Raw genomic sequence first — 20920 nt, forward strand, 5'->3', positions numbered from 1 at the left:
GAAGATCCCCTGGAGAAGAAAATGGCAACCCACTCCAGTATTCTTGCCTGGAGAAAACCATGGACAGAGGAGCCTGGTGGGCTACAGTCCATGGAGTTGCAAGAGTTGGACACAACTTAGCGACTAAACCACCACAGCAGACTTAATGTTCACATTCTTCTGACTGGTACTTCCTCTCATCCACATGGGCATTCTACATGGAAAGCCAGATTATCCAGAAATTGTGTGGCAGGTACAGGACCAGAACGAGTCATCCAATTCAAATGTTGAATGAACGTAGAGTCTGGCGTCCACCTGGCGTGTACATAGTAGAGCCAGAACCATCAGTACACCAGTCTGCCTGCCAAACCAACTCTGCCATGGGAAGTACCTTGATGAGCTCTCAGACGGTTTATTCTAACCTCAGGTCCCTCTCCCAGCTTTAGTATTTTCACATTTGCTTCATACTTTAGAGTCATCAAGAGAGGCACTTCTCAGACTTCTGGTAGAAGACTCAAGACATTCCTCTGTTAGCCTCAGCCAGAAGGTGCTCTGCATCTCTCAGCTATGCGGGAATAATTCTCCAGGGCTTTGCCTCCAGCTGCAGTATTTGCTTGTCCCACAAATAAGTAACCAAACAGAATGAGCTTGTGTTCCTATTCCCTTGCTATGCTATGCTATGCTATGCTATGCTAAGTCACTTCAGTCGTGTCTGACTCTATGTGACCTCATAGACGGCAGCCCACCAGGCTTCCCCATCCCTGGGATTCTCCAGGCAAGAACACTGGAGTGGGTTGCCATTTCCTTCTCCAATGCATGAAAGTGAAAAGAGAAAGTGAAGTCGCTCAGTCGTGTCCGACTCTTAGCGACCCCATGGACTGCAGCCTCCCAGGCTCCTCCGTCCATGGGATTTTCCAGGCAAGAGTACTGGAGTGGGGTTTAGCTTCATCACCTGCTCCAGATAGCACCAGATGTGAAGTTCTGTTGGACCTTGTCATAATAACCACATTTTTCTAGTTTCTGTATTTGATGCTTTGTCTTCCTGGGGCCTTGCTGACCCTGGAGGGACTGTCCCTCTAACAGTTAGTCAGTTCCTAGAGATAGTAAAGGGCTTTCTTACGAGTGTGCCTTTTGTATATAAAGCAACCAGTCCAGAGCCCATACCCTCAACCACCTCTTTTTTCAAGCCTTTATACGTAGGGCCGCTATTTACCTTCCCCAGTCACCCGAAGGCCAGTTTGCCAGACAACTAGGGACAGCTCCCATCCCCCAGAGCCCACTGAAAGTATTCAAGGCCTTGTCATTCAGTCACTCAGTTGTGTCTGGCTCTTTGTGACCCCATGGACTACAACACATCAGGCTTCCCTGGCTTTCACTATTTTATGAAATTTGCTCAAACTCATATCCATTGAACTGATGATGCCATCCAGTCATCTCATCCTCTCTCCCTCCCTTCTCCTCCTGCCCTCAGTCTTTCCCAGTACTAGGGTCTTCTTCAGTGAGTTGGCTCTTCGCATCAAGTGGCCGAAATATTGGAGCTTGAGCTTCAGCATCAGTCCTTCTAGTGAATATTCAGGGTTGATTTCCTATACGATGGACTGGTTTGATCTCCTTGCATTCAAGGACTAGCCTGCTTACCCTGCCTTGCCTGTTCCTTCCCATGGGAACCACAGCAAAGGCTCACATTTTCCCTCACTGTTTCTTCCTCCTGACTGATATTTCCCCGTGTTCCCCTCACCCCCATGCAGCAGCATGCCCCTACCTCTTGGGAACTGTGAGTAAGAAACAATCTTTCCAATGACAGTTGTCTTCCGATATGTTGGCCTTACCATACTTGAATAAAAATAAGCTATGCATTTTAAAATACTTATAAAATAAGGAAAAGAGTGGATGAAGTCAACCACATATGGTTAAATTCATTGGGAGGCAGTTGTTTTGTTTGTTTATACCCACCAGATCCTTTCTTCAGTGAATGGCACAGAATTCAGTGTATAAACGAAGTTTCAGAAATTTCAGCAATGGTAATTTATGACTTTCTACTTGGTGGAATTTTCCATATTTGCGTCTAGACACTTGCAAAGGCTCCTTTCAGCCTCTCAAGCACCATGGAGCTTCAGGCATTGCTTGCTGTACACCCTATCAGTTATATGAGCCCACCTGTTGGAAAGTCTTAAAATTTGGCTGTGGAAGGCAGTTATCAGCAAGTTTGTTCCCCTGGCTGTCACAATTGCTGTAGTGATATCTTAGGAAGGTAGCCAGGCTTCCGCATAAACTCTTGGGTCTTTGTTTTTAAACTGGTCTTTTTGAACTTTAATGAACTGAAAAGGAAGTTCTTCCTAGACAGTTTGCAGCTTAATAAGGGGCTTTACCTGATTTCCAAATGTGGTATATACCCTCACGAAAGTGAAAGTGTTAGTCACTCAGTTGTGTCTGACTCTTTGCAATCCCGTGGACTGTAGCCCACCAGTCTCCTCTGTCCGTGGAATTCTCCAGGCAGAAATACTGGAATGGGTTGCCATTCCCTTCTCCAGAGGATCTTCTCAACGCAGGGATCGAAACCAGGCCTCCTGCATTGCAGGCATATTCTTAACCATCTGAGCCACCAGGGAAGCCCATGTAACCTCATATCTGCCTTCTAAGTAAGGAGTTCAAATCGAAATGTCCAAAGAAAGGTCTTCAGTCTCTTCTTCCATGTATTCCTTGCAAGAGAGTTGTAGAAGTTGAGTCATGTGATCCTGGATCTCTTTGTTCTAAAGGGAGAGGACAGAAGTTTCCCTCTTTCCAGTTACAAAGCAAGATGGTGCATGGTTTCTAAATATCGTACATGGTACCCTGGATGTGCCTATGCCAGAGAGACTGACTTGTCTGTCACAGCAAGCAGACTGGGGATGGAGAGAGTTCAGAACAGAATAAATAGGTGCATCATAATTCTCTCCAGATAGTTAGGTGATGAACTAGTTTGTTTTAAAGAAATAATAATTCATGTGAGCCTGGACCTACTACCCCTAGAAGTAGCTTTGAAACGAAACTCTGTTTTTCACTTGTGACCCATTAATAGCTTATTTTACATAAAATAAAATCCTATTAACTACCTGAGGAATATCAAATAGATGTAATGTTATTTGCCTTGAAGAATTACGTTGTAAGTAAAAATATTGCATTTAATTTCTCATACTGGGATCTTTCAGAGTCTGCATTTTTACGACATGTTGTGTCTTTTGTGTGACCTACAAGTCGAATAACACAGATGTTGGTTTCTAACACTTGGCCAAAGAGCTTGCAGTTTCATTCGGTGATGCTTACCATTTTTAAAACAAACAAACAAATGTCAGTTACAAGAAAAGAATACTGTGACTAAATAGCTGGTATGGGTTTTGATGCATAAAGGAAAGGAAAGTGAAGTCGCTCAGTCGTGTCCGACTCTTTGCGACCCCATGGACTATAGCCTACCAGGCTCCTCTGTCCATGGGATTTTTCAGGCAATAGTACTGGAGCGGGGTTGCCATCAAAGTAAATAAATGGGAAAGGGAAAGGACTGTTCTCCTCCGTGGGTGGGAGTGGGGGTGGGGAAGGAACACAAGAATTCCTGTGTCCTGTAATTTTGATGTGACCTATGGGTGTTTCATTTGTTGTTTGATTTCTGCCATGCTCAGTAATTATATTCCCTCCCTTAGGCCTCCAAATGTTCCCCCTAAGCCCCAGAAACACAGGAAGTCCAGACCCCGCTCACAGTATAATGCTAAGTTGTTTAATGGGGATTTGGAAACATTCATCAAGGTACTGGCACCAGCCATCTGGGTGGCTGATCTCCACGCTTCTTACTATAATGGTCTCAGCCTCTCATAAAAGGAGGCAGGTCATTATGTCCAAGTCTGTCCTGGGGCTCTTTGCTTTCCCAGAAAATCAATATAATATTTCCTGAAGTCAGAGAGGAAAGACTGTTTGGTTTGAGTGCCTTCAGAAGAGGGAATAAACATGGGTATTATTATACTGGCAAAAGAGAAAGCCCTCTTCTTAAAAAAAAAAAAAAAAAGCCATAATTTGTACAAAAAGGAAAAGAGCTACCTGATAAAATGCTTTAGTTCTACTCATGCAAATGAGACGGCACAAAATATATCTGAAAGTCCATTGTTAGGCTAGCTTTGAAGCACAGCAAGTTTCGATTTCCCATGACTTGAGGAATTCATTATATTGGACAAATTGTAAGGCCGTGTGGTCTGTATCTGGAGCTCTGCTGTGTTTACTCTGTCTTCTTTTTCACCCTGTATTTCTGATAATGCTTCTAGCCGAGGACGAAGGAATTCACACGCGAGACATCAGGTACTGTGCTCGAGGGAAGTCGCGGGCACAGCCTCTTTCACTCTTGATACCATTTTCAAATCACAGTCATGCTTGGCTTTAACTGGATTTTTTAAGGTCTTTAAAAGAAAAGTGTTTGCAGTTGGAAATTAGACCGGTTTTACTTAGAAAAGAATTATATAAATCAAACACTGATTTTAAGGGGAGTAGTCCTCTACTAAAACTGGATAAATGCTTAGGTTTTACATTATGTATTTGGCAAATATACCAAATTTTGTATATATTTGATAAGAGAGTCAATATTAAATACCAAGTGCACATTTAATACTGGATATTGGACTCTCATGTAAATTATACAAAATAGAGAACAACGACCTAGGATGCAATGTTTCCGATGACTGAATTTATATAGGAAACTACATCATTGGTAACCTCCCTTAATACTATGTTACGGTGTCTTACTTTCTTTAAAGACATATCTTTTATTGAATATGTACACTAATGATTACAAAATATGTGTGTGTGCATGAATATGGATAGATAGACCCATACAAACATACATACATGAAGAAATTTAAAGCCTCCGGCAACCTTTAAAAATGAATCCTAACCCTGGAACTGAGTGAAAGCCACTGGACAACCTAAAGAGCAATCACGAGTCTGTTGCTATTAGCCTTAAACCCAGAAGAGCCTTATTGGCTCTAATTTAATATAAAATTATTGTCAAATTTGATTATCTGGTTTCCCAGCCCAGGGCTTACAAACAGGGGCAAATTAGGTAGAGAGAAGGGAACGATCAAATGAAAGCGCTGAGATGTGCAGCTGATGGCCTGGCAGAGAAGGAGAATATAGAACAGCTCGAAGAGGTAGACGTATGATTCCATTATATTTGATAACACAGTATAAGAATGACTGCTTAAGATCATAGAAAGGCACATATTATGTTTTTGAAAGATTTTTCATTAAGAATAGTTAAAGGAAACCAAATTTAGGCATGAAAGGAGGAGCAAACTCCTAGCAGGGAAAACTTAACTTCTGTAAGCTCCTCTCGGTTCCAGATAGAGTGTTAAAGAATCTTTGGCCCAACAGTGAAACAACAGGTATCGTGATCTCTACACTTTTGAAAAGTGCTCCGTCAGTTGAGATCCCCACAATATCACTGTAACACAACAAGGAAAAAGCTATTTTTCCTCTATTTCCCATGGGGAAACTGAGACACAAAGGGATTTGTTTGAATGGTCAGTGGAGCATAGCCCATTGCTTCACTTCCTGTAAAATATTTTCTACCAAAGCATCTGGCATCCGTGAAATTAAATTAAAACATGCACATTCATTATTTCTTGGCTCCAAAATTCATTATATGAAATGAAATACTAATGATAGCTGAAGGATTAGCAATTAGCTGAGTAAAGATGAAAATATTTTTAAAATAATATGAAAACCTAAGACATTTCTATTTAGAACTTTCTTAGTGCAAACATTTTTCTTTTAATAACCTTTTATTCTTGGTTTCCCTTTTTGTTTTAATACTAAGTTCAGCCAGGTTGCCAACTAATAGTCTCCTTTCATCATTTACATTTAAATATTTGTTGCTCTTCTAGATTACAGTGTTATAGGAATTGTTCATATAAAGGTTACATTACCTGAAACAAACTTGTATCCTAAAGAAAATATCCCCTCTCATAGTTAGTAAGTTTTGATAAAATAATATGGCCATTCTTGAGCCAGCTAGTTCACATTAAAAAAGCATTGTTATTCTTCAGGATCTTCTTTAAGAAATGAATAAAGTTTATGCTCCTGAAACAGATTGCCTAATTAGAGAAACTTAATGCAGGCTCCAGAAGTAATTGAGCCATTAACTGGTTTATACACTGTTTATATTGTCCTAAAACTGAAAATGAAACTCTCCCTCAAGAAGTATATTACCCATTCTAGGAACAGTAAAAAGTTAGATTGCTGGACTACAGTCTATTTCCACTCCTTCCACTTTTCTTAATTGGAAAGGTCAGTGGATTCGTAATTGTTCTAACATATTGAGACAACCAAATTCTTCTTGTGTCGCAGAATAAAATTCCCCATGAATTAGTGCCTAATTTCAGCTAAAGTTTGAAACCTTCATACTTTCTTTAAAGCTCTAATTCCTGAAAGAGCAGAATCTGAAAAGTAGATGAAAAATAACTCCGTAGTCAGTAACCTTCTTTAACTACATGGAGTGCATGGCATTGACACGTATTTAATTGTGACCTCAGCAGCTCCTTCATCTCATTTGTCATCCTATACATGTCTTAATACATTTGCAGAATTCACATTTGTTCAGTAGAGTGTGATGCCTGTATTACAAGATGTAGAGAAAGAAGGCTGAGAAATGTCCCTTCTAAGAAAACAAGATCTAATGGGGTGCACATTGGTGCCATTTTTTTTCTCCATCCTTAAAACATGAAAATATAGCAATGAAAAATCTTTAGAGGGTGAGTCAGATCTGATGCAAACTAAATAAATACATGACACATTATGAGCAGCTATAAAGCACTTCTCATGTTATGCATCTGGAAACACAGAGACCCTTTATAACTGTCATCATCTAGATGGTGGACTCTCGGGGGTGCTACAGAGAGGATCCTTAGATGGCTGAACAGTTGTGTTTGTTGACTAGTACAGTCAGTCAGTCCTAAGATGCTACGGTTAGAATATACTCAGCTCTTTTTAGGTCCATTAGATTAATACTTGTGTAAGTAACCTTTTTAAATATTAAGTGATTTACATAATTCATTTTGGTATGTGAGCCTACATGCAACTAGAAAAGGTGAATTAGCTATGGCATCCTTAGGCATAGCAGAGTGAGTTGAAACAGAATTGCCTTCAACGTATTTAATTTGGTTTGCCTCAGAACTGAAATATACCTTTGGTCATATATAATTCTATATTTGGCCCTTGAAGAATATTTTAGTGGGAGTGTGTTTGGAAATGATCATCTAAATGAATGAAATGCATTCCTTAATTAGGGTTAACTGTAAGCTTTATTGTTATGTGTGATTTGTGCCTCTGCTCTGCTGTTAACTGGTTTCCATCTCTTGACCCAGGACTCAGGACAGATCATCCCCCTCATTGTGGAAAGCTGTATTCGGTTCATAAATCTCTATGGTAAGCCCTAAACTGCAGTGTTCTTACCTTAAACAATTACTAGGAATCTTGCAGTAAATGTGTCTTTCCTTTTAATACTTAATGGTTGGGAAAAAGGGAACCTGGAGGATGTGATGGAATCTCTCATGCTCTTTCCCTTCTGTTCTCTTTAGGTCTTCAGCATCAGGGGATTTTCAGAGTGTCTGGTTCCCAGGTGGAAGTCAATGATATTAAAAATTCATTTGAGAGAGGTAATTGCACATCTGTACCTATAAGCAAACTGTTAAAAATCATCATTTTCTGTAGAGAAAAGTGGCATACTTATCCTATATGTCTTTAAAACCCTTCTCTGCATTTCTTTCTTTTTGGATGTTGAATTAAGAATCTATTTAGAATAGCTGAGAAATGAAGCCAAACTCATAAGGCTTTGTTATCAAGTCTAGAAAAGCATATGGGTTTTGTATCCTTGGTTTAGGACCAGCATTGGTAATCCTCAGCACGCTATCAAAGGTGGCTCATGAAAGGCTTCTAGAAAAGTGGCAAGAACAGCTGTGGCCTGCATAGCAAGTGTTTGAGGTGACTCATCCAAGCTTCATGTCTACTCCCTTTGTCAGGAGCTCTTCTTCCTCTCATTGACATCTCTAGACTCCATCCCTGTGACCTTAGTTGGTGCCTTATTCTTGATCCCAATTGACTGTCAAATAAGTCCTGCTGAACTGTTCATTCGCACATTATGATGAGTATCAGGCAGACCTAGAATCAAATCACACTTCTGCATTTACTAATTGTGTGATTTGGGTCAAGTGACTAATCTCTTACTTTGGCCTCAGTTTCCTCAACTGCAAAATTCTAGGATTAGTGTGAGAAATAGATATAAGCCATGAAAGTGCTTAACTCTTAAGTGGTGGCTCTTAGCTCATAATGCTCTCCTATTAAAATGATTTGTCTTATGTCTGCTTTTGGATACATCTGCACCTTCCTGCCCTTGCCTGAAAGTCAAGCCAAGGATGCAGAGGGAGGGACATCATGGCTTGGAGACAGGGCCACCTCTCTTGGTCCTATTTGTCCTGACTCAGACTTGGTACAAAGCCAAGTTTGAAACCGTGGTTGAAGAAGTCAACTTGGAGCCAGATTGTTTTTCCTCTTCCAAATCCTCTGAGTGATATGATGTATAGAGCAGAGGAGTCTCCCCTCAAGAGCTTAAGTGTCTAAGTCTCTTACATGGACCATATTCAAGATAAATTGAAATATAGTACGGCATCAGGTTCCTGTGCCAACCGTTGTAGGCAGAAATGGTTTTCTTACTTTTCCTTGGACATTCCCCTGGTATTTGTTGTTTGTTTGTGATCTCTTTGGGTGAGGCTTTCTCACAGTGGGCAAAAAAAATTTGTTTTGGTGAATTCATGTTCAGTGATTTCCTGCCCTAGAAGCAGAGAAAAAGGAACCACAAGTCCCTGAAAATAAACTGCCCCAAGAGGCAAAGAAAAGTTAAAATGCAATGTACAATTTTTGTGAACTTTAGAAGAGCAGACCTATGAATAAAAAACGGAGTTTGATTTAAGGCTGCACATTATGTTGAACTTCTTAAGAATTTTATTTCAGTTTAGTTCTCAGGAACGTGACCTAATATTTTAAAAGCACCCACCATAAAGAATAATGTGATTTTATGTTTGTGATATATAAATTTCCCACTTTTTATACACATTCTTTGGTATTGTTAAGGGTACGTTTTCAAATTCCTGTCTGATTTCAAAATTTCCTACTGCTGAAGTCAACTTTCAAATGTGCTATAAACACCACCATTCACTTTGAGAAACACTTATTTAATGGTATTTAATGGTATTCACAATTAGTTGAGTCCTATAATATTTCTGATAAATTTTCCTGATCCATACCGCATAGCGAGACAGACCTATGTTGTTTCTTTTTCCCCAGTAGGATGCAAGACACAGAATGTAGTATTTGAATTCATGTCAAACTAAGATTACAGATTTTAGCTTTAAAAAAAAAAAAGTTAGGTCCAATTATAAATCCCACAATATTTTATTTTAAGTTTTTAGGTAATTTGTAAGGGATTATTTGGTAGCATATGATAGAAAAAAAGCTTTATTTTGGCCAACTATTTTTAGGTTAATCATGGGGTAGAATATCTAAACCAATTATTTTAATTTTAGTAGCATGTAATCTTTTAGTAGTATGTAATTAAAAGATACATGTATATATAGAAATGTGTGTGAGTATAGAAACATATTTTTGTTCAGAAATAAAAAGAGAAGCAATGTGCATGTAACTAATTTGCTGGTTTTTTTTTTTAGGTGAAAACCCTTTGGCTGATGATCAGAGTAACCGTGATATTAACTCAGTTGCTGGCGTTCTAAAGCTCTACTTCCGTGGGCTGGAAAACCCCCTCTTTCCTAAGGAAAGATTTAATGATCTGATTTCTTGTGTCAGTAAGTGGGCTGTGTTATTGTTTGTTTTTTTTTTCCCTCAATTCTTTCCCCACCAGAATTATTTGACTAACCAATTCCCTGGAAAAGGCAGCAGCCCCGTATCTTCCTCCCCAACCATTACCCCATCACCACCAAATTTCTGAGACCACTTGTCTTAGATCCAGCATGACTCATCCACCCAGCTGTGGCCTCGCCCTTCGCTGAGTGGGCTGTGCTTCTGAACACTACCCAGGTTCCATAGAGCCCAAGAGCTTCCCACTTAGTAGCTGGGACAGAGCAGAGAAACAGATGCCAGCTCACTGAAGGCAAGGAGGAAGCTGTAAGCATGGAAATGTTAACTGTTTTTTGGCTTTTGGCTCTTGGTCTTTTCCACCATCTTTGTTACTTGGAAAAAAAGGTAAAAGGAGATAAATGATCATTATTACAGTACAGGAACAGTAGGTGGTAATTATCTGTCAGTGGGCATCCCCAGCTAATATAATAGGCAGAGTGGCTCTGGGAGCATGTATGATGTATTATGAAACCCATAATCAGCAGAGCAAACCATTGCTTTTTCTTCAGGGGGTGGGGGACTCTTGACACTATAGGAAAGAAGGTGAAAATAATACTGGGAATGAGCCACATCCCATATGTCTATAAACTCAGTGTCCCTTTAAGTCCATGTTCCCAGGCAAGGCTGTTGAACTAACTTAAATTACACAGTGAGGGCTTTTGTGAAAATCAAGCTTTACTCTAATGAACAAACTTTACTCTAACGAACAAACTTTACTCTAACGAACAAACCTCCTCCCCCATCTCCCCCACTACCCACCTGGATCAGCAAGTCCGAATGACCTCAGAAAATCTCTCCACTCACCCCCCCTTCCCCTTTCCCATCGCCAGTGCTTTGGTTTCTCACTGGGAGATCCTACTCCTACGTTTTGCCCTCTTTCCTTAACATGCTTCATGCCAGGCACTCGTCTTGGCACTTTACATGTATGAACTCATTTCATTCTCACAGCCCTATGATTGATGGATTGATGTTCTCCTGATTTTCTAGGTGATGAAACTGAGGTGCGGAGAGGTTAAGAAACTTTCTGGTGAGCAAGGCGGACCTAGGATTTGGACCTAAGCTGTTGGAGTCAAAAGCCTAGGTTCAGAAGGGCAGATTGAGTTTTATATTTCCGTCACCACCTCCCACCTCTCCCCACCCATTTAAAATCTATTTCATTATTTTCCACCTGAAAACAGACTCCTTGGTATGGCCCGTTCATAGTATAGATTTCTTCCTGCATCTGATCTCTCTCCTTTTGTGCACTCATCTCCTACCACCTGCTCGGTTGACTTTGTTGCAATGATAGCAACCTGCAGACGTGCTGGACCATTTCCCACCTCCGTGCCTTTGCTGGTGCTGCTGTATCTGCTGCCCCTCGTGACCATTTGACATCCACAGGGAAGGATGTGCTGAACTGGCACTCCTCCCAAACTGCCATCCACCCTCGCACCTGAGGCAGCGTTAGTCACTTTCTCCTCTACTAATGTTCCATTGTGTACCTGTGTCTGTAATTTTTCTTAAAGCCCCACATTACAATTTTTTAACCACTCTGTCTCCTTCTACCAGAGAAGAGGATAGTAAGAAGAGGAAGAACTAGTAAGAGGAAGAAGGCTAGTAAGAAGAGGCTAAGAACAGAGGTTCTAGATTCCAACAGCCTAGGTCCATATCCTAGGTCCACGTTGCTCACCAGCAAGTTTTTTAACCTCTCTGTACCTCAGTTTCATCATCTATAAAATCAGGAGAACATCAGTCTATATATCATAGGGTTATGAAATGCCAAGAAGAGCGCCTGGCGTGGAATCTGTTCAAGGCAATGCCTACCTTTAGCTCCACGGGCGTGTGAGGTCGTGATGGACTATTATGTTCTGTAGCCCAAACACTTGGCATAGTTAATGCCAGACATATGATGAGGGCATAATGCATAGTTAAATAGAATTTAAATTAGGAGTCAACATTCCACCAAAATCGCTTTTAAATATCCGTCTGTATTTTTGCCTGTATCAGGTCTTAGTTGTGGCTTATGGGATCTTTTATTGTAGTGTGCGGGCTCTTCGATTGCAAAGCATGGCTGTCTCCCTCTAGTTGTGGTGCCACGGGTTCTCTAGTTATGGTACACAGAGCACATGGGCCCTGTGGTCGTGGCACACGGACTCTTTAGTTATGGAGTGTTGACTTTCTTGCTCCGAGGCATTTGAGATCTCAGTTCCCTGACCAGCTGTCTAACCGGTGTCCCTTGCATTGGAAGGCAGATTCTTAACCACTAGACCACCGGGGAGGTCCCCTCCCCCAAAATCATTTTGTTGGCAACCATGCCTAGAGTCCTAGATCTCACTGAATAGGAATTCCCCAATCATAATTACCTCCACCCCCACCCTGTACAGTCTGATGCTTGTGTGGAATTCAGAAGTGCGCCTGTGTGTCCATTCGATGGCCCCCGCGTAGCTTGAGTCATCACAGCAGCTTCTGACCCAGCTGGAAAGAACTGAGAAGAAGCTGTCACACTTCTGGAATTCCCCTTTGGCCATGTGCAAAGATTTTCCTCACCAGCCTAGCCAGAAAGTTTATATCTGCAAAAAATGATAAGCACTGTCTAATGTTCAGTGGTTTTCTGCATACATAGATCGTCCACACTTACGTTTACACATACCAGCTGGGTAAAGACTACTGGGCTCCATTGTCAGTTACTATTGCAGATTCACATCACACTTTCATGAATGAGAAATACTATTTCATTATGATTATTAAAAGCTGAAGCCTTGGAGGCAGAAAGATCTAGATTCAAATCCTAGCTTCACCACTTAGCAGCTTTGTAACCTTGGGCAGAGATCAATATTTAATCTTTTTAAATATATATTTCTTTATCTACTTCATAGAGTCTGTGTGAAGCAAAAGGAGACAATCCATACTAAGTGTTTGTAGCATCATGCCTGGCACACAACGAGCCTCAGTACATGTTGCTCGCAACACATATTGCAGTATATGTTGTCATTATTACAACTGTCACAGTTACTCCTACTGCAAACTCAGGTCACATATGCCAATACCTGGGTTAGCCATTTGCCAGTCTTAACCTGTTCAAAATATGTATTTCTTTGCTATAATTATTTCACAAGCATTTAGAAATGATGTTAGTTTAACCCACACATTGTGTTGGTTCCGAAATGACTTTTCCCAGCACAGTAAATGTGTTACAATCAAAGACAAGCTTTCTTACAAGTAGATGTGAAGCAAAATAAGAAGATCATAAAGAAAAAAATGGAAAATCTACAGAAATATCTTTTATTGCAAAGAATGCCTTACATGAAATGCTACAGGGGCACATAAAGAAGCTGCAAAGACATTTCCCCCTGTATTTAAACAATGAATTAATGAAAAATGGATTAATAATCTTTGGGCTAATTAGTATGAAAATAGTCTCTGTTGGCAATGAATACCCACAGGACCAACATCTCAAAGAAGTGGGAGCCCCTGGCGACTAAGGCTGCTACGGTTGCTAGGTGCACACACCAGTAGATTTAACTATGCCAGTAATTTAAGTAGTGTTGTTAATGTTTTTGTTAGTTCTCTAGTTACAGATTCTTAGATGTTGTGCAGTGGTTTGCCCATAAGTCCTGTTGTTTTTAGTGCATAATTTTGCAGAATGGAATGTTTTTCAAAAACACTTAATGGCACCATGAATAGCAACCCCATTTCTTCCAACATCTAATCTATTTAAAAGGGAATTCCTGGTTATTATTGATTTACCTTTAGGTAAGCATTTTCTCTTACCAGTGTGACCATGATTGATATATCTGTATTTTTCCTGGATTTTCAATAAATTTGAACATGGTATGTCATTCATTATTATATCCTTCCATTAATATTACAGACTTTTGATGATTATTGCCTACAGTGTTGCAAAACTTTCTCAGGATTCAAAGACTTGACTTTTGCATTCAGGAGGTTTAAAATATACTAGAAGAGATAAGATATTTATTTACAAATAAATTCAGTCTAAGTTTGTGATAGAAGCAAAAGACTTAGGAATGTTAGTGGAGAGAGATCTCATGGAGATAGATTGCTGTTGTCCATGTCATCTCCTAGTATCGCCTTCATTGGATTTGATTTTCTCTATTAAGGTAATTTCATGTGATATTTGTATAGAAAAACTTCCCTTTTCATCTTTTATTCTAGGAGTTTTTCCCTTTTCATCTTTTCTAAGAGTTTAGATAAGTCTCTGGAACACCTGCTACCTTTTGCTTACCTGTTTTTGAATTGTTTCTGGAAAGACTGTGTGTGGGGGGTGAGTTATTGTGCTATTCATATGCCTCTAAATACCATATTCTCTGGAAACTTGTAAATGTAGTAAAAGAAAATTTGTCTTAGCATTCTCTCTCTCTCTTTTTTTTTCCAATGTGCACTGTTCATCCCCAATTCACTACAAGTTTCTTTTTAAAAATTATCTGGATAAAGACATCAAAGGCAATCTAAATTTGAAATAAACTTGATAGCGTCTCCATTTCTCACCCAAGGGTTTTTTTGTTTGTTTGTTTTTAAACAACCATCCACTTTGTGAATGGTTTTGTGACTGCTCCAGATCATACCCACACAGTCCGGGCAGCTTCTGGAATGTCCGTGTACTATGGCTCTGAGGCTCCCCAGGGCACAGATCCAAGCGACTTGCTCTAGTAGAGCAGCTCAAGCAATTCACGGTCTTTCCTGGCTGCTTCAGGGCTGTGAGCCCAGAAGAAGCGTTTGTACTTTGTTATGTGCTGTTATTTAGGGGACTGGTTTTACAAAAGGCAACATCTTTTTTTAGGAGGGTGTTTTGTTTTGTTTTTTTACCTATGGGGCAACAGAGGATAAGACGATTAGATGGCATCATCGCCTCTATGGACATGAGTTTGAGCAACCTCCAGAAGATAGTGAAGGACAGGGAAACCTGGTGTGCTGCAGTCCATGGGGTCACAAAGAGTCAGACATGACTTAGCAACTGAACAACAACAACGAAAGCAACATTTAGTCATTATAGAAAACATAGTATTTAAAAAAAGCACATAGAATACTTCTCCCATAATGCCACTACCCAAAGAGAATCAGTGGTGTGTGTGTACACATTCTGATCCCTGTGTATAGTCATATGCACACACACTGTTTTTAAAAAGCCGAAGTGGAACTATACTGTCCCATTTGTAACCTACCTTCTTTTTTACTTATTTATTGTAGGAAATTTCAGATGTCTACAAGAGGATACATAAAGATATATTTACATATAAATAATATAATTGCCTTGCTTTAACAGTTTCTATGTGTTAGCCAGATTTGTCCCACATACATTGCTTTATCATCCCTCTGACATCAGATCGTTTCATCTGGGTGTGTGTATCTCTGGGAGATGATGCTTCTTTTTTTTTATACAACATAGGCACAAAACCATTTTCATACCTTAAAAAAAAATAATTCCTTAAAATCATCCAATAGCCAAGCACTGCTTTTTAAAAATAATTGCTTAATATGCAACTAACATGTGATTACTATAGAAAAATTAGAAAATAAGTAAAACAAATCTAGAATTCTTATGCACAAAGATAATATTAACTTTTTTAATATTTTCCCAGCTAGATCATATATATACACCTATGTATTTCTTAAAATTTTTTTAATTGGAATATAGTTGCTTTGAGGCTTTCCCAAAATAGCTCAGTGGTAAAGAATCTGCCTGAAGTGCAGGAGATGCAGGCCACATGAGTTCAATCCCTGGGTCAGGAAGATCCCCTGGAGGAAGAAATGGCAGCCCACTCCAGTATTCTTGCCTGGAGAGTCCCGTGGACAGAGGAGCCTGGCGGGCTGCAATCGAAAAGAGTTGCAAAGAGTCAGAGCCGACTGAGCACACATGCACGCATAGCTGCTTTACAGCGTGGTGGTGGTTTCTGCTGTACAACAAAGCAAATCAGCCATACATACACATGCATCCGCTCTTTTTTTGGACTCTCTTCCCATTTAGGCCACCAAAGGGTACTGGGTAGAGTTCCCTGTGCTGTGCAGTAGTTCTCATCAGTTATCTCTTTTATACCTAGCAGTGTATGTATGTCGGTCCTAATCTCCCAATCCATCTCATCCCCTCTTCCCCCCGTGGCATCCATACTTTTGTTCTCTACATCTGTGTCTCTATTTCTGCTTTGCATATAGGTTCACCAGTACCGTTTTTATAGATTCTACATATATGCATTAATATACAGTATTTGTTTTTCTCTTTCTTCATTTTGTATGACAGTCTTTAGTCCATTCACGTCTCTGCAAATAGCACATTTTCCTATGTATTTTAAAAGCAGCTTATTGAGAGACAATTCTCATACCATCAATTTATCCATTAACATGTACAAATCAGTGGGTTTTAGTATGATCACAGGATTAGGAAAGTCACCAAAATCAATTTTAGAACATTTTCATGACTCCAAAAAGAAATCTCAGTTAGCAAACACTCATAACCACCATCACCCTCAGCCCTAGACAACCACTAATCTACTTTGTATCTCTGTGTATTTACCTATTCTGCCTATTTCATATAAATGAAATTATACAATATATGGTCTTTTTTGATGGGCTTAATTCATTTAGCATGTTTTCAAGGTTTATTTGTGTTGTAGCGTATGTCAGTACTTGTTTTAAATTGCCAAATAATATTCCATTATGTGGCTATACCATAACTACATACTTTTGATTAAAAAAAAAAAAAGCTGCATCATGCCGAATGACTGCTAGTGGATATAAGATTTCTTTTAGACATGATGAAAATGTTCTATAATGGACTGAAGTTGTGGTTGCTCAATTCCAAATGTACTAAAAACCATAAAATTGTATACTTAAAATACATAAATTATATCTCAATAAATCTTAAAATTTATTAAAAATTATCATACCCTATTTTCTCTTTATAAACTATTTTTAAAATTTAATGTTATTAACACTTTCTCACATTACTAAGTTATTTTTCAAAATATAGTTTTTAGTGTCCATATAATGTTTTTTATTCTATTTAACAAATTCCCTAGTTTTAGAAAATTAGATTGTTTCCAAAAGTGATTTTGCAGTTATACAAAAATACCATGATGAGCTTCTTGGTACATAAATCTGTTTCCTATATCTGATGGTTTTATGGAAAAAGCTTTTGAACTCTTTTCCTGGTGTTCCAATGTATGTTTTTGTTGCTAAAAATTCTTCAGCTTTATTGCCATACACAGTAGTTTTCTCTCTGAGCTCAAAATTTCTGTTTGCTGCCTTACAATGATTTTCTCAAAGATTCCTTTTCTCTGCAAAAATGATTAGTAGGCTTAGTATTGAAACAGATAAGGCTCCTTAGGCTAAGATTTAGTTTCTTTACTAATTTCTATTTGATAATTCAGCAGAAGGAGAGACATTATTTATATATTTATATCTATAATGTTGCTTGTTAACTAGGAAAGAACTCAATTGCTTAATTCATAGAACTCCAGAAAGAAACCCCAGTTAGCAAACACTCAAACCACCATCACCCTCAGCCCTAGACAACCACTAATCTACTTCGTATCTCTGTGTATTTACCTAAATGTATGTAGATCTATTAATGGTTAATTAGAAAGATTTATAAGCAGTTCATTTCTTACCTAGAAGAACAGCTGGTAAATCATCTCAGGGCTAAGATTTATTCAATATGTTAAAAGGTCTCTTTTTCTCTTTCCTTTTCATTCACACACATATACTATTACACATACAACTGATTGATACTTTGACATTATTAAAACCTAACACTGAACCTAAAACTATCCTGCATGCTATGATAAGTTGCTTCAGTCGTGTCCAACTCTTTGTGACCCTATGGACTGTAGCCCTCCAGGCTCCTCTGTACATGGGATTCTCTAGGCAAGAATACTGGAGTGGGTTGCCATTTCCTCCTCTAGGGGATCTTCCCAACCCTCAGATGAGGGATCAAACCCTCATCTTTTAAGTCTCCTGCGTTGGCAGGCAGGTTCTTTACCACCAGCGCCTTTAAATTCCCCTTGATTATTGCTTGTTGGGCTATGGAGTTCAGAAATATTTGCCTGCTCTTACATAAGCCATTTCTGCATGTGACTACCAAGGAATTTCCTTCCCTTTCTTCCTCCTTAAGGATAAATCTGCATCTTATGTTTTCTTATTTGTTTTCTGACAAACACCTTTACAAACAGTGCCACAGAAGAGCTGATATTTTCAGAGGAATGGCCATTTGAACTTTTGGCCATTTTCTGAATTCACTTCTGTTTGGTGGTGAATTTTTCACACACATTTACATGGAGCTGTCAAACTTCCATGCTGTGAAGTTGGTATGCTGACATGGGAATCTTGCAGTGCTAGGGAAGGAACGTAAATTAGCCAAGGGAGCTCTGAGCATGTGACTGAGATTGGGCAAATCCCACTTTTACCTAATTACATTAGATGCTGATGAAAAAGAATCCCAGCATAAAAGAAATCCAGGTGAAATATGATCTTCCTCACTGACAACTTGTCTGAGGAAAAGATCTTTTCATGTTGTGGTTGTTCACTTGCTAAGTCATGTCTGATTCTTTGTGACCCCATGGACTTCAGCACGCCAGGCTCCTCTGGCCCACTATCTTGGAGTTTGCTCAAATTCATGTCCATTGAGTCAGCGATGCTACTAACAATCTCCTCCTGGCTACCAGGTGGTACACTGATAAAGAAACCCACCTGCCAATGCAGGAAATGAGAGACCCAGGTTTATTCCCTGGGTCAGGAAGATGATCTGACATAGGAAATGGCAACTCGCTCCAATATTCTTGCCTGGAAAATTCCATGGACAGAGGAGCCTGGCAGACTACAGTCCATAGGGTTCACGAAGAGTTGGACATGACTGAGCACACACACACACTCGTCTTTTCACGCAGTATAAAATTCTGAAAGATTATGAATTGCCACACTCAAAGCCAGCTAGAAATGCACATTAGAGTGTCCATAGCAAACATAAATTTTGACACGCTAACTGGACTCTGGAGAGTAAATGAGTCATTTGTACCAGAGCAAGACTCTTGTAGGATGCATGCTGCCAACCAGGTAATATCGTGGTCTGGCCTTTGGGACACATCCGTTTGCTCTATTCCAGGAGTGCCAGCCTTTCTGTTTTGCTTTGGTGTATGTTCACTGTAGCTGCAGGGAGTGCCAACCTCACATAATTTTATCCGGTCTTCTTGGTGTCACTTTTTTACACTCCTGTTGCTTTTCTCCCCTAAAATCTTTATTTGGCATCTCACGGGGCACCCCCTCCCCCATTTTTTTTTTTTATTGCAGTAAAAGACATAAAATTGGCCATTTTAATCTTTTTTTAATGTACAATTCAATGGCATTAAGTTCATTCACATTGTTTTGCAGCTATTACCATTGTCTCCAGAACTCTTTTTTTCATGCTGTACTGAAACTCTGCCCATTAAACAGTAACTCCCCATTCCCCTCCCTCGAGTTCTGACAGTCACCACTCTACTTCCTGTCTCTGTGAAATGGACTACTCTAAATACCTCATATAAGTGGAATTATATAACATTAGTGTATGGCTTTTTGTGTCTGACTTATTTCACTTAGCATAGGGCCTTCAAGGTTCATCCTTGTTGTAGCATGTATTAGAATTCTGTTCCTTTATAGGGCTGAATAATATTTCATTGTGAATATATACTACATTTTGTTTATCCACTCATCTATCAATGGACGTTTCTACCTATTGGCTATTAGGCATTATGCTAGTGTGAAACTAATATGTAAATACCTGTTCCAATTCTTTTTAAATAAAATTTTGAATCTACCCTTAAGGAGTAGGGAATTGAGTTTAGAACTCAGAAATTAGAGGCAAGAGGATTTTGAATTAAGATGAAGCCTCTTGGAAGTAATACCTGTATATTCTTCTAACCTAAAGATGACAGGCCCCCTATGGAATTTGACAAACATTAAAGATCAATACTATATTAAATGTGGTTCCTTTTGCATTTATAGATGCAAAATTCACCACACCGAACTCTCAGTGCCTTGCGAATCATCTCTAGGTATTCCATCTTCCCTCTCTGTATAGTGTGGGTTTTCCAAGTGTCTTGTGAAGTTGTCATGAAAGACAAACCAATTGCTCTGGGACTCTTGAGACTGAGTTAGGTAGAAATGTTGATGACTTGATTATTGAGTCCTTTGATCCTACTGAGACTCTTGAGTCACAGTAATTAACAAATACATATGTGAAGAATTAATGAGTCATGCAAAGGGAGAGGTATCCTATCCCCAAAAGTTACTTTAGTTAATGTGCAGCGAAAAGGAGTTTAAACCATATCAGATGCAAAATGTGGAAACAGCAACAACTGAAAATGATTTTTAAATTTAGAAGACTCTAAGCTGCTCAAAGCCAAGCCCATGGAAATCAGAGAAAACAGTGATGAGTCAGAAGAGAGGTCCTCGAGTACACCCAAGCAGATCACTCACTGATTTGCTTTATTGGTTACGACTACATCTCACCTAAAGGCAAAGTGTTGCTTATGTTCAGATAGGTACTGAATTTGGGTGCTACAATGTTCTGCTTTAAATGTGGCTGGTAAAAGGATCCTAACCATGTCCTCTTCTGTCTGTAGGAATAGATAATCTCTATGAGAGGGCGCTTCACATCCGCAAACTGCTCCTGACCTTGCCCAGGTCGGTCCTTATAGTGATGAGGTACCTCTTTGCCTTCCTCAATCAGTAAGTACCACAATTCTTTGCCAAAATGCTCATTTTAATTCCCTGTGTACCACTCTGAATTCTTTGTTCTTGGATTCTGTAAAATGTACATTGGGTTCCTTTTATTAGTGGAGTCGAAGAGAAGATTATTGAATAGAGACTGAAGGTGCAGTTTTCCTCAGCAGATCAAAGTCATCATGTGTGACCTACCTTATAAGGTCACACAATGACCTAAATAAACCTCATCACCAGATGTAGAAACTGGCCATAAATGCAGAAATGCACAAATATTACTAAAAAGAACACTTTTCAGTGAAATATGTGCTTTTTTCCAACTTCCATC

The 20920-nt window shown here is 39.3% G+C and overlaps 1 protein-coding gene across 2 annotated transcripts in view; it reads left to right on the forward strand.

The window, feature by feature from the left end:
• SRGAP1 (SLIT-ROBO Rho GTPase activating protein 1) overlaps positions 1 to 20920 on the forward strand; it is a 311444-nt gene that overhangs the window by 264114 nt on the left and 26410 nt on the right. The window contains exons 12-16 of one of the 2 annotated variants that reach the window (XM_070370528.1): positions 4266 to 4299; positions 7359 to 7419; positions 7572 to 7649; positions 9714 to 9848; positions 20493 to 20598. In XM_070370528.1, the coding sequence (XP_070226629.1) occupies positions 4266 to 4299; positions 7359 to 7419; positions 7572 to 7649; positions 9714 to 9848; positions 20493 to 20598 (414 nt within the window). Of the gene's footprint in view, positions 1 to 3653; positions 3757 to 4265; positions 4300 to 7358; positions 7420 to 7571; positions 7650 to 9713; positions 9849 to 20492; positions 20599 to 20920 lie in introns of both variants that reach the window. The other variant, XM_005902533.3, reaches the window with a different exon arrangement.

The sequence above is a fragment of the Bos mutus genome, chromosome 5, assembly GCF_027580195.1.
Source record: "Bos mutus isolate GX-2022 chromosome 5, NWIPB_WYAK_1.1, whole genome shotgun sequence".
Lineage (NCBI taxonomy): Eukaryota > Metazoa > Chordata > Mammalia > Artiodactyla > Bovidae > Bos > Bos mutus.